The sequence below is a fragment of the Coenobita brevimanus genome, chromosome 57 (genome assembly GCF_032717465.1).
Source record: "Coenobita brevimanus isolate Jiangsu-jjx chromosome 57, ASM3271746v2, whole genome shotgun sequence".
Lineage (NCBI taxonomy): Eukaryota > Metazoa > Arthropoda > Malacostraca > Decapoda > Coenobitidae > Coenobita > Coenobita brevimanus.
The window spans coordinates 11862398-11880632 of record NC_137010.1 but is presented as its reverse complement, the minus strand read 5'-3'; the positions used below and the strand labels follow the sequence as shown (position 1 = coordinate 11880632).

Sequence of the window (18235 nt, the reverse complement as noted above, 5' to 3'; positions counted from 1 at the left end):
GGAACGATTGGGCAAATATGAATTGGAGCAGATGGGGGACGTGGAAGGTGTGTGCAGGATATTTACAAAAGAAATATGTGCAGCAGGTGATGTGGTGTGTGGGAGGAAGAGAAGATGGAGGGGGGTGCAAGGAACAGCATGGTGGACTGAAGAGGTGAGACAAGCTGTGGCACAAAAGAAGAAAGCATACAATGAATGGATGAGAAATAGGGGCATGGAAGAAGTTGAGAGGCGGAAGAGAGAGTTATATGTAGAATGAAAGAGAGAGGTGAAAAGATTAGTAAGAGAGAGTAAGAAGAGAGTGGATGAGGAACTTGGAAGGAATTTGAGTGTAAAGAGGAGGGACAGTAAGAAAATGTTCTGGAAGGAGGTGAAGAGAGTAAGACAGGGTGGAAGTGAGGTTAGCAGGGGAGTGAAAGATAAAAATGGCAGATTACTAGTGGAGAAGGGAGAAAAAGTGAGCAGATGGAGAGAACACTTTAAGGAATTGCTGAACATACAGGATGGAAGTAATGCGAGTATAAGTGGCTGGGGAATGGCTGGGAGAAGGAGGGAGGTGGGTAGACAGGAAGAAATCAGTAGGATAGAAGTTGTGGAAGCAATAAAGAAAGTTAAATTGAGGAAAGTCCCAGGAATTGATGGAGTGTGTGGTGAAATGCTGAAGCATGGGGGAGAATAATAGTAGAATGGATGTGGAAGATGTGTAGATTGGCCTGGGAGGAAGGTAGAGTCCAGGAGGATTGGAAGTCAGGTATAATTATTCCCTTGTACAAAGGAAAAGGGGAAAAAGAAGTGTGTGGTAATCATAGGGGCATTTGTCTTCTTAGTAGAATAGGAAAAGTGTATGGTAGGATACTTATTGACAGAGTTAGAGAAAGAACAGAGGAATCAGTTGGAGAAGAACAGGGAGGCTTTAGGGGGAAGAGGTTGTGTAGATCAGATATTCATTCTTAGATCTTTTGTGGAAAAGTTTCTAGAGAAGGGAAAGAAGTTGTATGCGGCTTTCATGGATTTGGAGAAAGCATATGACAGGGTGGATAGATAAGGATTGTGGAAAGTATTAAGAATATATGGAGTAGATGGGAAGTTGTTGAATGCTGTGAATAGTATGCATGATGGTGCTAAGGCTGCAGTGCGTGTGGATGGTGAACTAAGTGAATTTTTCTCTTTGAAGGTTGGGTTGAAACAGGGATGTGTTATGTCTCCATGGTTGTTCAATCTGTACATGGATGGGGTAATAAGAGGTACAAGGTAGAGTAGTGGATGTTGGAGTGGCCCTGGTGAGAGAGAGTAGTGTTTGGAAACTCTCTGTACTGTTGTTTGCAGATGATACTGTGTTGTTGAGTTAAGATGAAGGGGAGCTGCAAGGCTTGATGGATGAGTTTGGGAGAGTGTGTACAAAACAGAATCTAAAGGTGAATGTAAGGAAGAGTAAAGTGATGGTCTTTGAGAGAGGTGAAGTCAGTGAATGTACAGCGAGGTTGGATGGTGAGGAATTGGAAAATGTGAGTACGTTTAAGTACTTAGGTAGTGTGATGAGTAAGGATGGAGGCTTGGAGGGTGAAGTGCTTGAAAGGGTACAGCAGGGAAGAAAGGTTGCTGGTTTTTTGAAAGCAGTGATAAGAAACAGGGAAGTGAGCATGGAAGTGAAAAAGTTACTACATGACAGTATTGTGATACCAACTCTAACGTATGGAAGTGAAGCTTGGACGTTGTTGGAAAGGCACAAGTCAAGAGTGAGAGCAGTGGAAATGAGTTATTTAAGAGGAGCCTGTGGAGTCACATGGAGAGACAGGCTGACGAATGAGGATATAAAGGAGCGTTGTGGTGTGGATGTGGATGTGATAGGAAGCATTATGAGGAACACACTGAGGTGGTTTGGCCATGTGGAGAGGATGGAGGGTGAAAGACTGATGAAGAGAGTGTATGTGAGTGAGGTGGAGGGGGGAAGAGGGAGGGGGAGGCCGAGGATGAGATGGAGGGATGGGGTGGAGAGGTATATGAGAGAGGGGGGTGAGAGTTGGGAGCAGGGCAGTGAAATGGCGGGGGACAGGGTGACGTGGAGGCGTTTTGTTTGTGGCCACCCCAAATGGGATTGAGGCGTCTGGCAATAGATAGATAGATAGATAGTTAATTTGTCTGTATTCATGAGGATACTGTCATGCAAAACCAACACTATAATAATTACACTGCAATATTCATAATACTGTACTTGACAGTACTCTACATTAATTATAATAATGTTGGCTGAAAGCACTCAACACTATTTTTATGTATAATTTTAACATATTCATCAAAAATGCAGAAACTTACAGAAAAACAACAAATCCTCCCTTTAACAAACAAAAATATTTTAAGTAGCATATTTATTTTTAGCAAATGCATTTAAAAGTAATAGTCATAAATCTCTGAATCTTTTCACCAAACCTGCCATCTTCTCATGCCGCACTATTTGGGAACCACCGAGAGGTACTTGTGTCCTGTATACTATATAGCAGAGCTTCCTTGTCCACATACACATGCTCCTGAACCAAACTGGATGATCTGAGTCTGATTACCAGTAATAAGACATTCTACTAATGATAGTTACCAGTATATCAGAATGTAAGCTTGATGTCATAAACATCATGTTTATAATCACACTGTTGATATAGCAGTGAAAACGAGGGTTAATGGCAGTGTACCCGACTCACCTTTTGAATAATGAATAATATATTAACATTATCTGACTTCTATAATTTAACAGGGTCGTCTATCTCCCATATGTTTCTGCATGTATGGTACATACGTGATGTGTGTCTTTCTACAAGTTGTTGCATGCAGTTGATTAATCCCTTAACTGCGGGGCGTCACTTTCGTGACGCTTGGGAGCAAGGGATCATACCACAGGGTGACACTTTTGTGATTCTGTGTTATTTTGAACTTGCCCGGGCTTTCAAGTGGTGGCTTGTATCATCTATCAGTACTGCCAATGTCCAACACTAGTCAGCACTCCTAATCTCATCTGTACTCCCATCCATTGTTGACAATTTAGCCATTTCTTGACTCCCCTCCCTACCTCCCCTCCATTACCCTATCCTCTCGCCTGCCCGGCAGTGCTACGCTAAGTAAATCTTCCCTGGAATTTTTCACTGATTTCATCCACTGAAATAAGCCCTATGCCCTATTCTTATACCAAATAATATACACAAGAAAGAAATAAGGTAGGTGAGAGTGCCATACACCTAGAATTGGCTAATTATCACCTGACAACACCTCACATGCACTCGTTCACTAATTTTTGCTGTTTATTTCCCCTTGAAATATGCCATATAATCTATTTTCATAATAAAAATATATATAAGAAAGGAAGGGAGAAGCCTAAGTGATACTTACATTCACCTGGAACTACCTAATTATTGCAGGCCACCACACTGTATTCTACACTAAGTAAATCTTCCCTGGAATTTTCCACTGATTTCATCCATTGAAATAAGCCCTATGCCCTATTCTTATACCAAATAATACAGTATATACAAAAAAGGAATAAGGTAAGTAATAGTGCCATACACCTGGAATTGGCTAATTATCACCTGATAACACCTCACGTGCACTCGTTCGCTAATTTTCGCTGTTTATTTCCCCTTGAAATATGCCGTATAATCTATTTTCGTTATAAATATACATACAGTAATCACCCTAATATCTGGACGCCCAATATCCGAACATCCCCACTAACTGGACATAAAGGAATAAGGTAAGTAATAGTGCCATACACCTGGAATTGGCTAATTATCACCTGATAACACCTCACGTGCACTCGTTCGCTAATTTTCGCTGTTTATTTCCCCTTGAAATATGCCGTATAATCTATTTTCGTTATAAATATACATACAGTAATCACCCTAATATCCGGACGCCCAATATCCGAACATCCCCACTAACCGGACATAATCGTCCTGGGATCCAATATTCCCAAAATGGTCCGAAACCCGCAAAAAATAATAATAAAAAAAAAACGAATTTTTCCCGCCCGTAATTTGAACTTGCCGCGCGCGGCGCGGGAGAGCATTGTTGTGGCGCGTCATTCCTCCGACGTCCGATAGAGTGCCGCTGCATCCTCCCCACTTTCCGCCTGTCTCTCGCCGCGAGTGCACGCTCGTTGTTATGGAAGGTGTTTTTCTGAGTTAGGCTAGGTTAGGGTCCGTAGGTACCAGTCCAGGAGCCAGTCACCAGAATGTTTAATATTGTATGAACCTCCTTCTAAACCCTCATTTTATGCTTTTTTTGCATTTATTTCAGTCATTTATGTGCCTTATTGGTGTGATTTGGGTCTTAAACAGGTGCTATGCATGTCCAGAGGGAGTTGTATAGGTGTTTCTCTGAGTTAGGGTCCATAAGTACAAGTCCATAAGCTGGGGCACAATATCCGGACAGGACCACTATCCGGACCTGCCTATGGCTCTATTACGTCGGATATTGGAGGGATTACTGTATAAGGAGGGAAGGGAGAAGCCTAAGTGATACATTCACCTGGAACTACCTAATTTATTATATATTGTCTTGGTTTCCCGCCAATCATTTCATTGCTATATATTAGCAAGTCTCATAGGGCTTAAGTTGGTAGTATTGCACCTACCCTAGCCAGGCGGCAGGAGGCCACCACTATCAGTTCACTGTCGTCTTTGAAAGTGGGAGTATGTCTGATTTGCTCCTGCTAAATTCCGTCGCTTTATAGCCTCATGCAAAGGGTCCTGTGACCTTTACCCCCTACTAAACCTCGTGTGGAAAGAGGTAAAGGGCTGACAATTGATAGAGAGTGACTATGATCTTTTTATTGAGTAAAACAGTGCAAGTGGAATTGTAAATAAAGTGTAAATAATGTGTAAACAGCAAGAAAGCAATGAATGTAAATATAAGTGAACAGTGGAAAATAGTTTTATAAGTTACTTCAAGTGACAGTGCATAACACAGTGTAAATAAAATAGAAATGTAAATAATGTAAATAAAGCAGAGAACGTAAATAGAAATGTAAATGAGTGGTATTATAAGAATACGAGTATATATACTAGGAGTAACAAAAGTGAAAGTTTCACTCTAGCATGTATGAATACTATGAGTTATGAAAGTGAAGGTGAAAGTGACATTCACTTTCAATGCTAGTATACAGGACGAGAAAGTGAATGCTACGTATTTTACTGAAAGAAATTGAATCCCTACAGTGACAATAAACTACTATTACTGAAGGAAACTTATGGATAAAGACTGTAGATATATATAAGTGTTATATAGTAACAGAAATATAAACTGAGTGTTTTTATGAATAACAGACAACACTAGCGGCGAACGATCGGAAGTGGGATGGTCATATGCCCTCATAATTTTCATTGCTTTCACAGTGTTTTTTTGGGGAAGTATGGATTCCAAACTATTTGAGAATCATAGATTAGTGTTTCTAGCGATAATATCACGCTGTGGTACTGTAATCATATTACGAGTTGTCGGGAAGTGTAAAGTGGAGACTTCGTTACCTAACTTCAGAGGTCTCCACAAGTCCTACAGTACTCGACGAAGGCTCAACAAACACCCAAGGAAAAAGCTGAAGGTATGTGCCATTAGTATACCAGTATGTGATTTTAATATTCTAGGACTAATAACTGATTTTTGGCAAATATTTTTAGAGTCTGTCGGAGCGCCAATATGCCCGCGGGAGCCGCAAGTCAAAGCAAAACAAGCCCGTGGTGTAAGGGTTAAAAGGTAACAGCTACTGATAATTATAAAAGAATGGGTGTTGCCTGATAAGACAAGAAACATTTCAGTTACAAATGACATGACAACCAAATGACTCCAACCTATTATAATTAACTTGACAAGATGAGGCCTACCGAATCATCTACTCTTATCAAACTAAGCGGCAGCACAGAACAGCCGACTCCTCTACAAAATACCAATGATCTAATGCAATTTGATAATACCCTTGTCTCAGTTCCATGCATATACCTTATCATGTCAGCTGCCACACAGTGCTCAATGTCTTACAACCTTTTTACAAGTACAGTGATCCCTTGGCTATCACACATTTGTTTATAGCAGTTTTCATTATCATTGCAAGATGAAAATCTGCACTCCTGCCATTATCACACATTTTTTGACACAAAAACATTGTTATTATGCATCTGAGCTGGTTTCTGCTGAAAATGATGTGCACTATCTATAATTTCTGATAGCTTCAAGTAATTCAAAGATGAGGCCCTACTCGGGGAGCTAATCCTAGGTGGTGGAGACCGCTTACTCCTTTAGCCATAGAACTCCTTACCTCAAGCCCATCTCAGGTCTATGATATGTTTCTTCCTTAATGTGCCCTTTTTGTCACTTTGTGTGTGTTTCTGATACTATAACAGTATGTATGCATGTATTTAAAGGGTATAAACTGTTGCAAAAGGAAAATTTGGGTTTACTTGTGGGCTGCCCAGTACCAGTTAGGACAAATCCCATAGGTTCTCTGCTTTCATTACCGCAAAATATCTTTATCGTGCACTAGGCTCTGTACCAACTATGCACAATAACCAAGGGATCACTGTTGTTAATTCTTTTCATCTGTCATTCTATCCCATAAGTTTTTATAGCAGCTAGCATAACTTTCAAGCCACTAGCAAAACCTCACCTGCTCTCACTTGCCGTCCATCTCCAGTTCGCTTTATGATATAGTCAGCTACTGTAATGGTGACTGGAAATTTTACTTAAAAAACTAGCACTTACATTTAACTCAGCCTAAGTATCCGAGTTGAAAAGTATGATCCTGCTGCAGGCTATGGTGCTTTGACACTTCTCTAAACTTCTGGATTACTCTGCAATAGGAAAAAACAATACTTTTTAAATTAAGACAGACTTGCATAACATCTGTCATTATCAAACTTCAAGCATACTCTCCCATAATTTCAAAAAGATGGAAAGAATCTTTCCAGTAATAAGAGCAAGAAAATACATGGAAAAACAAACAATGAAGTTCCATAATGCAAAGGACCTACAGTAGCTAAGTTAGGAACTGTATCTACTTGCATGCAAAAAGCAATAGCTAGCAGATTGTACCTAAGAGCTCTGCAAAACAGACCAGTGAAATAACAGAGATCAGTGAGTACAATACATGCAAATGAAACTCACCACAGCATATATGTCTCTGAACTCAAGTTGTTCCTAATGATACATGAAACTGTAAACTACGAATGGAAATTACATGAGAAAAAAATCTGTTTAAGACAAAATGAGACCACCAACAGATGAGGTAGGCAATGCAGCAAAGAAAAATAAACACAGTACAACAAGACAAAAAAAGCACTAGGTCTGACTGTGATACAACTGATGCAAATTGTTGGATATGTAAAAGATCTGCAACTGAAAATGGTTCATCATCATACTACATTGATGTATGAGGTCTTTGAACTATGTTCCACTGTGGATGCATGGGCATACAAGTTAACAGTTACAAGGTTATTAATTCAGTCATATATAATGTACATGTAAAATGGTTTTGTCTATCTATCTATCTATTGCCAGACACCTTAATCCCATAAGGGGTGGCCACAAACAAATCGCCTCCATGTCGCCCTGTCCCCAGCCATCTCACTGCCCTGCTCCCAGCTCACACCCCTTTCTCTCATATACCTCTTCATCCCTTCATCTTATCCTTGGCCTCCCCCTCCCTCTCCCCCCCTCCACCTCACTCACATACACTCTCCTCATTAGTCTCTCACTCTTCATCCTCTCCACATGGCCAAACCACCTCAATGTGTTTCTCCTAACGCTTCCTATCACAATCACATCCACACCACAACGATCCTGCACTTCCTCGTTTGTCAATCTGTTTCTCCATATGACTCTACATGCTCCTCTCAAATAACTCAATTCCACAGCTCTCACTTTTGAATTCTGTCCCTCCAACAAGGTCCAAGTTTCACTTCCATACGTTAGAGTTGGAATCATAACTGTCATGTAGTAACTTTTTCACTTCCATGCTCACTTCCCTGTTTCTTATCACTGCTTTCAAGGAACCAGCAACCTTTCTTCCTTGTTGCACTCTTTCAAGCACTTCACCCTCTAAACTGCCATCCTTACTCATCACATTACCCAAGTACTTAAACACACTCACATTTTCCATTTCCTCCTCATCCAACCTCACTGTACATTCACTGACTTCACTTCTCTCGAAGACCATAACTTTACCCTTCCCTACATTCACCTTTAGATCCCGTTTCTTATATACTCTCCCAAACTCGTCCACCAAGCCTTGCAGCTCCCCTTTGTCTTCACATAACACGGTATCATCTGCAAACAACAGTACCGTACAGGGAGTTCCAAACACTGCCCTCTCTCATTAGCGCTGCTCCAACATCCACTGCCCTACCTTGTATCTCTTTTATAGTTCCAACATCCACTGCCCTACCTTGTATCTCTTTTATAGTTCCAACATCCACTGCCCTACCTTGTATCTCTTTTATAGTTCCAACATCCACTGCCCTACCTTGTATCTCTTTTATAACCCCATCCATATACAGACTGAACAACCATGGAGACATGACACAGCCCAGTTTCAATTCAACCTTCAAACAGAAAAATTCACTCAGTTCACTATCCACATGCACTGCAGCCTTTGCACCCTCATATATACTCTTCACAGCATTCAACAACTTCCCATCCACTCCATATATTCTTAATACTTTCTGCAATCCTTGTCTATCCGCCCTGTTATATGCTTTCTCCAAATCCCTGAAGGCTGCATAAAACTTTCCCATCTCTAGAACTTTTCCACTAAAGATCTAAGAATGAATATCTGTTCTACACAACCTCTTCCCTTCCTAAAACCTCCCTGTTCTTCTCTAACTATTTCCTCCCTAAATCTGTCAGTAAGTATCCTACCATATACTTTTCCTATTATATTAAAAAGACAAATGCCCCTATGATTACCACATACTTCTTTTTCCCTTTTTCCTCTGTACAAGGGAATAATTATACCTGACTTCCAATCATCTGGGACCCTACCTTCCTCCCAGGCCAATCTGCACATCTTCCACATCCATTCTACTATTATCTCTCCCCCATGCTTCAGCATTTCACCACACACTCCAGCAATTCCTGGGGCTTTCTCCATTTTAACTTTCTTCATCACTTCCACAACTTCCATCCTACTGATTTCTTCCTCTCTTCTCACATCCCTCTGTCTCCCAGCCATTCCCCATCCACTTATAGTTCATTACTTTCATTCTCTATGTTCAACAATTCACTAAAATGTTCTCTCCATCTGCTCACTTTTTCTCCCTTCTCCACTAGTAATCTACGGTACCATTTTATCTTTCATTCCCCAAACTAACTTCTTTGGCACCCTGTCTAACTCTCTATACCTCTTTCCAGAACATTTTCTTACATTCCCTCCACTTTACACTCAAATTCCTTCCAAATTCCTCATCCACTCTCATTCTGGCATGAAACTTACTCCGCACTAGAGAAACATTACAGGCCTACAGGTATTACACTATTCCTAGACAACTCTTCCCAGGTGCTAGTACTCCATTTTCAACCTTAATCGTAGCAGTTCTACCCTGAATCGCATCAGTTATACATTTATTTTGAATAACACAAACTTCATCCGGTGTCACTGGGAAAGAAAGGTCTTCAGAACTGCCCCAAACAAAGTGATCTTTCTTAGCTTCCAATTCCTTAAGAAAGTGTACTTCAAGGCCCTATTTTTCTACTCTCTCTACCCTACCAAGAAAAGCTTTATGTGTAAGTCTTTCTACCTCTGGAAGTAGAGTTAATGACAGGTAGCTTCACTATAACCCACGATCCTTGCTCAGGTTGCTGTTGAAGACCTATAAACTGCATTGCATTTTCAGTGGACACAGTTTCTACGCCAATTGAGTCATCATCACTGTCTTCCAGCGATACCATGCTGGCTTCTAGCGATTCATCACTGGAAGAATCTCCACTTTCCTTAGCTAGAGTGTTCATTGATGTTGAAGCTGTCAGAGGTTCAGACGTCTGAGCGGACTTGCCTTTCTTGGGAAGTTTGGAGTCCTTTTTGCATTTCTTGAGCTCTAAAGCTCATTTTGCATTGCGTTCCTCTTTCAGCAACTGGATTGTGGCTGATGAAGAAAGAGCAAAGGTCTTGTCTCTCATGGTTTTTTTGTACTTAGGACCTTGTGTTTTACGTGGCGATGGGAACCACTTATAGTTTTTAAATGCAGGGCTGACAGTTGATCCTTGTTTGGGCCTATTCTTCATGCTTGGTGATAGGAATGTCTCTTTTGATGGTATTCTGATATTAACTTCAGCTTTTTTTTGTAAGAGAAACCTTTTTACTTTATCAGTCAGGGCCAAACCACATGTTGTTGCTCAGTAGTGCATAGAAGGTTGAATGTTATTATACATAGAGTCCACACATTCAGCTTCTTGAAGTTCTTGCTGGACTAGAGATGCTTGGGGAGAATCAGTTTGTACACCAGTATGCACATAAGTCAGAAAATCAGTCTGTGTCCCTTTCTCTACTATACCACCTTGATCAATTCCATCAAATAGTACTGTAGAGCAAGCCTTCATTGCTTCAGGTGTGATCTTTGAATTTAATCATTTTGGAAGAATAATATTTCATGATCGAATTCTAACACAAAGAGGATTTTGGGTTTAGTATACGATCACCTCCCCTTGCTAGGACAATGTGCAATGTATTTGCACTTTAAATCAATATTTACGCAAAACAGAAGTCTGTCAAGCATGTTGGCAATCTAAAGGGAAAACATCCGCTAACTTTAGCATATTCTAGCTCTGAAACCTGATTTTTTTTTTTTTAATACCCGGTATTTATATTAAGTACAGTTTTTTGACCAGATTTAATATAATTAGGTGTGTATGAACTTATATGGTGATAAAATTTACAATATTTTACAATTACAAGAGCCAGTTTGGTGCTCATTCGGTAAATGACCACTGATTCAGTATTTCGTTGCACTGGATGAGTGCTTCTTCTGGGTCGCATGATATTTATGTAGGAGGTCCTCAACTCTGAATTTAAATCAGTTAAAAAATGACTGGCAAATGCGGTAGCTGTTCTTACAGTTATTGGGCATTTGTGATTAATTTTTTTTTCCAAGAAGGCACAGCTATTACCAAGAGCAGATAAGTCTCCTAACTGCATACTACTTTGTAATTACAGAAAAGACAAACACTTACAGTACTATGCATGCTGGACAATCTTTAAGAAGGCACGATTTATGCATTTGGAGGGTTTGGCTTGAATAATATGGGGTACGACAGTTTATGTTATCGGGGGAAGGAGGTCTGGGAGGCAAAGCCCCCCAGTTAACCCTTTGAGATTCCGATGATGCGATTTTGAGTCATCATAAATCCAACGGTTGAGATTCTGATGACTCAAATTCAAGTCATATGAAACAATATTTTCTTTTTACTTGTTTTTCATCTCCTATCTGGCCTTGTTCCACGCACACTATTCTGTTTACCCTTTCCAACTATTTCTTTTTACAGTGACAAGTACATCAGCTTGATATGCATAATAAATAGCTTCTTACCATGAATAATATCGGTATTACAAGAATCGATATCAGCTTGCATGACAGCAAAGAGCTTTCGCTTTTCTCTGTGAAAACTAACATAAATTCCCATAAACTATATATCAATAGAAAGGGAATTTACTGTAGATTGATATGGTGCTATCAGATTTCATGTATCTCTAATACAGGTACTTTATTTTTTTAAAATATTTTTCTTCGGAAGGGTGTGCGATTTTTCCTTTCGGCCAACTTCTACTCTTCATCTTGGAATTTAGTTATCATGTTTGCTTCTTTCAACCATACTACAATAAAGAGCAACTATTCAGCTTTAAAACGGTACCACATTCATTAGTCTACCATAAAAAGTCTGTGTACAGTGGCCAATTAAGTACAAATATCGCTGCACGACAGTGAGCTCTGTGTGAGCCAGGCTGAATCTGGCACAAACACAATTGGCAGAGGGCCAAAAATCTCAACAGGTTAATCTTTTTGGTAAATTAACATTTTTGGAGTCAAGGTTCTTGATCTTATTTCTAACCTTACCCAACTAAACCTAAATTAATCTAACTGATCAAACCTAACTACCCCATCAGATAACCTAACCTAACTAGCCAAATTGAAGGGTGTGCCTGTCCAAAACTGCAGTAAGACCATTTTTTTTTTTTTTTATTCACTGTTTCTACTGTACCTTGATTTCTTTATGGAATAAACTCTTTAAGTCGAGTTCCCCCACCCAACCCCCCCAGTTCACTACTGGTCCCCCATTAGCGTTGGGGAAAGGGGGCTAACTCGAAACGGTTCAAGGGTAAAATCGATGGAATCACAGCTTAAAACACTACCAACACATTTCAACGTTCCTTATAAAACAACCAATTTGTCCTCCGTCCTACAGTAGTCAGTTTTTATGTACACTACCCGTGGCAATCAAATACAATAACTATCATAGCAATATGAAGAGTAATTCATTTTTTAACAAGAGTAAAATTTGGTACCACTGAATAACCCCATTAAATAAGACAGCTAAATTTATACAGACTGCTCGTCGTGTCAAAGTAAACAGGACCTGTCATCATGTATTAATGACATTTTCACTCACCTGTTATAATCCACCACACAACAACCCGATTTTGCTGAGACACCACTGTTTTCTGACGCAAATTGCAATTCGTAGCTGCTTCAGCGATAAATGTTCTGCTTTGTCAACATACCCAATCCAACCAAATTGTTGTATTCGATCGTATTGGATGTATTTTGAAACATCCTTCAAAACAAACTTTTGTTCCAATTAATTTTTGCTGTTAAATAAATATTGTAGACAATTTCCGTTTTTTTTTTTCTTTTTCGTACCATTTTTATGCAAAATTAGGAGTGTAAGCAGTTGGATGTTTAACCATGACAACAAGCTAATAATAAAAAATTATTAAAGTAGAGTGATTTCTCGCCTTGAGGAAGTGAGACTACGGCTCTTCTATACTATTTTACTTCAAAATATAGCTTTTACAATATCGTACATCTTGGGTGTTATCGTACCTATGGCAAGTGATTTCGTCCAGAACGTGTCTGAACGGACTAGGTGAGCAGGGCAGTGTAGCCTGTATGGGAAATGTAATGTCTAAGCATATGTTTACAAAATAACAAAAAAAAATGAAACCGGGCTGAGTCAGTTCATAGGGATTAGAGGAAATGAAAAGGAGAAAAGTCAAGATCTGAAATACCCACACGGCAGAGCGACCCCGACACCACAACCCCAGGAGGAGGACATGGGGAGGTGACACCAACCCCAAGACGGCAACAGGAAGGCTTAGAGGTGTCCCGCACTACACCGACTCATCTTTCCCGTGACCCTATGCCCCTCCACGCAGCCGGACCCTGGGAAATGCACCGACTATATAGGTGCATTACTCTCTGACGGGGAGAGCGCTCGCCAGAATCGGGGTGGGACTTGCCCTACGACAGTCCCAAGCAGTCCCTCGGTAGCAGTGTCCACCGGACCTGCCTCCACAACAGGAAGAGTGACCTCAGGTACTCACAAGCCTACTTTACCCCAGGGGAACAGTGGTACTGTAGCATCCACCGGATCTACTGTAGGTGTGTCCACTGGGTCCACTCCTTCTGCCACCCACCTTCGGGAGCAGGCGTCTCGAACCGTCAGCCAGACGACCTTTGCCTACAGTCCTCAGGAGGGCAGTGGGCCCGTGGTAGTGTCCACCGGATCTGCCACCGGGGGAGAGACCACCGGTCGTCCACCAGCTGTGCTTTTCCCCCTACAGCAGGAAGGTGGTAGAGCTGCAGAAGCCAGAAAGTCCACTGGACTTTCCCCTCCTACTGTCCCCGGGACGAGTGGTCCCCCGGCAGTGTCCCCCCGGACCTGACAGCCAGAAGGAATGTCCCCCGGATCTCCTTCGACCACTACCCTGAGAGGCAACCTGGGTAGCATCCCCCAGACCTATCAGGTGGAAGGAGTGTCCCTCAGACATACTTCCTCTACCCCAGAGTGGAGCTCCGGCAGGGTCCAACAGGTCCGCCAGGCCATGAGGGACAGGCCACCAGTCGTCCCTCCTTCACTACCCTGGAGGCTCCCTACGAGGGCACCATCTCTGGCTCAGCCCGCCCCTCCAGAGGCTGAGTGGAATGCCCCTCCAGCTCCCCCTCCTCTACACAGGGTGGAGACTGCTCCCCAACAGGGCCCCCGTCGGAGAGTACCTGGAGCGGACCCACCGCGAGCCTAGGTGTCCTGTCCCTGCAGCCCAACCCCTGACGCCCCTAACAGCTGATGGACTTCCCCAGGGTTAGCGTCCGCAGCCAACCCCTGACCACCTCTCCCTCCTGGCGAGACCGCAGCCTCCAAAACTCATGGAGCACCCTGCTGCCAATCCCAAGCCTGGAGCAGCTAGGACCTACCCCCAGGACTCCCACCACGGCCAAGGGCAAGCCCTGTGCTGCACGCCTCTTAGCCCTGTTCGGCCCCAGTCCAGAGGGCCAGCACACTCCCAGGGCCCCCACCAGGAAAGGGACACCCATCACACTGCCCTCCAGCTCATCCCGGACACCTGAGTACGCTGCACGAGACCTGTGCCCCTATTGGGAACGCACCCCTGACGGCCCTCCTCCCACACCGGGCTGTCACCTGTGTCTACCTGCGACATAGCTCTGGGCACACCCCAGCACCCACCAGTGACCCAACCAACACTGTGCAACACTCGCGTCCAAACCCCAGTGCTATAGATCCTGTGTGAGCCCCACCTCCCTTCTTCCAGAGTGTCACGCCCCTGTGTACCACAATAATCCCCTCCCCTAACATGACCACAACCCCAGGCATATATCTCCCCTGTGTAATATTCATACTCAACCCCTGTGTAGTGTTCTCTATCCCCTCTTGCATCACCCCTGTGTGTGATCCATTGTGTATTGTCCGACACCCCTATGTAACACTATACCTTGTGTGTAATATCCATACCCCTGTGTAACATCTGTGACACTTTAACAGTCGTAAAAGTCCCTAACCCCTATCAAGTCATTGTACTATATCACAACACCACCCGCACCTACAAAAAACTCCACATGCATCCCTTTCAGTCATCTCCAACTCCACCACCCCGCCACCCTTGCCCTCCTCCCAAGTGTGCCGCCCCACCACTTGAGCACAGTGCTGACTCATACTCCTCCTATGTCACACCTCTCTCCCCGCCCTCACCGTAGGAGGGAAAAGCAGGAGAGGGGTACACAGAGGCCGCGCCCTCTCCAGTACATACTGAGGCCATAGCCGAGGGTCTGTCTACCCTGGTACGTACTTTGGTCGTAGCCGGGAGCTTGTCTACCCCTAGAGAAGCAACTGAAGGGCATACAGTGGCTGCTCCTTCCCCGTCACGTACAATGGCCGTGAACACGGTGTTGCTCCCGTAGGAGAGAGAGACAGGAGAGGGGTGCACAGAGGCCGCGCCCTCTCCGGTACGTACTGAGGCCGTAGCCGAGGGTCCCCTTACCCTGGTATGTACTTTGGCCGTAGCCTTGGGCCTTCCTGCCCTTGGGGAGGTAACTGAAGGGCGTACAGTGGCCGCTCCTTCCCCATCATGTACAGTGGCCGTGAACGCGGTGTCACCTGGGACAATTTTGTTCAGTCCCACCCCGATTCTGGTGACGGCTGTCCTGCTCGCAGGGTCGTTGCCTCTTCCCGTTTACCTGGTGTTGGGGTAATTGCGGGGAAGAGGGACCCAGGACAGTGGTGTCCCGGTGACCCTCTTGTTCTGGGTCACTAGCCCCACCGAGGTGTCCTCCTGGGGTGGTGGTGTGGTAGTGTCTCGGTGGTGGGGTGGGGGGTGGCGGGGTGGGTGGTCCGGCGGCAGCGGGTATTTTACCACCCTCCGTGGTAAAGAAGTCACGGCCCCGTGACTGGAGGTGGTATGTTGTGGTGGTGGATGTCTGGTGGGCCGGGGTGAGGTGTTGTAGGAGGTTGGTCCAGTGGAAGGTGATGGGGTTTGGCTCTCGGTGAGGGTTGAGAGTGAGCCGGAGGGAGGATGGGTGGTCGGTCCGGCGTATGAGGCGGAGAAGGTGGTGTGTCTCCCGGATCCTGACATGTGGGCAGTCATGGGGCTGCCAGTGGATCCTGGTGATCCTCATCACGGGCAATGGTGCTTGGTGTGGAGGCAAAAGCTGAATGCTGGCGAGTAACAGGAGACTGGGGCTTTTATGGGGGATGGGTCGGTGGGAGGAGCGTTGTACTGTGGGGAATTGGGATTTGGGAGGATTCCATCGTGCTTGGTGGAGAGGGAGGGTGATGGGGGAGGTGTTTGGGGTGTGGGTGGTTTGTGGTGGTGAATGGTGGGTTGTGTGGGCGGTGGGCAGCAGTGTTAGTGTGTATCTGGAGGGTGGGCGTGAAAGACGTCCTGACCTGGTGGTGGTGGTGGTGAGAGTGGGTGTGGGTGGTAAGGGTGGTTGGGCACGTGGTGGTGGGGAGGGCATGCTGCCATTGGGGGGGGAGGTGGGTGGGGGTGCAGTGTGGCGCGTATAATGAGAATGGTCATGGGGTAGGGGGGGGCGTGGTTGAGCGGGTGGTGCTTGTGCATGGTGGAGTAGTTGGACATGGTGGGCTGGAGAACGGTGTGGTGTGTGAGGTGGTGGGTGGACAGGTGGGAGGGGGGTGAGTGGCGGCGTCGGGGGGGGATTGGTCTGGCTGGTGGGCCGAAGATTCGGCTGTGGGCGGCGAGGGCGGTGATGTAGGCGGTGGAGGTGGTGGTGTAGAGGTAGGATGGTCGTGATTGAGAGCGGGGGTTTGGAGGTTAGGGTCAGTGTTGGGGGTTGGTGTGTCGGGAGTGGGTGTTGTGGGAGGCAGCGTGCTCGTGGGTGAGGTGGAGGGTGGGGGTGAGAAGGAGTAAGAGTAGGAGTCTGGGGGGTAATTCTTAGAAGACGCGGAGGGGACATGTGCACGGGAAGAGGTGCGGGGCACGCGGGTGTGAGTGTGGGCATTGTCGGAGGGGTGGAAGGGTAGCACGTGGCGGTTGCAATACGTGCATGGCTGTCCTTGGAGGTCAATGATCACTTGGTAGGGGTTAGGGACTCTGACTATTGTGAAGGGACCATTGAACCGGGGAGAGAATTTGGTGGGGGCCGGTAGGTGTGCCACGATGATGGACTGGCCTGGTTTGTAGGGGTTGGAGTGGTTGGTGTCGGGCATAAGGTCTTGTTGGGCTTGGAGGTGGTGGAGGCAGCGTTTGAGGTGGTGAAGGGGGTCAGTGGTGGAGGGCCGGGTGGGCGGGTGGAGGTGGTGGAGGAGGGGTAGGAGGAGCGGGGTTTCCCCGAAAACTCGCTCGTGGGGGGTCATGCCATCATCTCTTGGGCACGTGTTGAGGCCCCATTGAACAATTTTGACATGGGCGGGCCAATCGTTGTTCCCTGTCTGCATGATTCTCGTCCGGACTTGGTTCATGATGGAGCGATGGCTCCTCTCGCAGACGCTGTTACCTTGGGGCCAGTGTGGGGATGGGTGGGAGACATGATAACCGAATATTTTCGCCAGTTCTTCCCAGACTTTGCCAGTGAACTCTGGGGCATTATCCAAGTGTAGGGCTTGGGGAATGCCAAAATAAGGGAAGACGTGGTGGGTCAGGGCGTCGGTGACTGATACAGCGTTGTGATCTTTGGCGGGACATGCGATGATGAATTTCGAGTACACATCTACGAACGTGATAATGTATTTGTATCCCGCTTCAGGTGTGAGGGGGCCGACGATGTCAAGGGAAAGTAACTGCCACGGTTTCTGTGCCGTTAGCTTTCCTGAAGGGCCGGGTGTGCAAGTGATGTCTTTTCCTAAAGCACAGGCGCGGCAGGATTGGATGATGTTTTTGGCAATGGTGGAAGGGATAGCTATCCAATACATATCACTGAAGACTTGTAAGAGTTTCTTGGTCCCGAGGTGGATGCCATTGTTGACGTGAAGGTGTAACATAGCGTCATGTGCGGTGGTAGGGTCTAGGACGATGTGGCCGTCGGGATTGAACAGGTGATTGCCGTGAAGGTGAAGTTTGGCGAATGTGCTTGGCGGGATCCAGGTAGGACGTTGCTTATTTTTCCACATTTGTATTAGGTCTGGTTCTGGGCAAATAGCATTGATGGGTAGGTGGGAAACAGCGTTGGCGTTAGTGTGCAACTTGCCTGGTTGGTATGATACAGTATCTCGAAATCATACTCTTCGAGTGCTTCTC

At 45.0% G+C, this 18235-nt stretch overlaps 1 protein-coding gene across 3 annotated transcripts in view; it reads right to left on the bottom strand.

The window, feature by feature from the left end:
* Window positions 1–12668, bottom strand: part of LOC145402093 (uncharacterized) — a 130996-nt gene extending 118328 nt beyond the window's left edge. For 2 of the 3 annotated variants that reach the window (XM_080274205.1, XM_080274203.1), the window contains exons 1-2: window positions 12634–12668; window positions 6739–6827 (exon numbers count right to left, since the gene is read on the bottom strand). In XM_080274205.1, the coding sequence (XP_080130331.1) occupies window positions 6739–6740 (2 nt within the window). In that variant the 5' untranslated portion in view covers window positions 6741–6827; window positions 12634–12668. Of the gene's footprint in view, window positions 1–6738; window positions 6828–12633 lie in introns of those variants that run through there. The other variant, XM_080274204.1, reaches the window with a different exon arrangement.
* Window positions 12669–18235: the final 5567 nt, after the last annotated feature.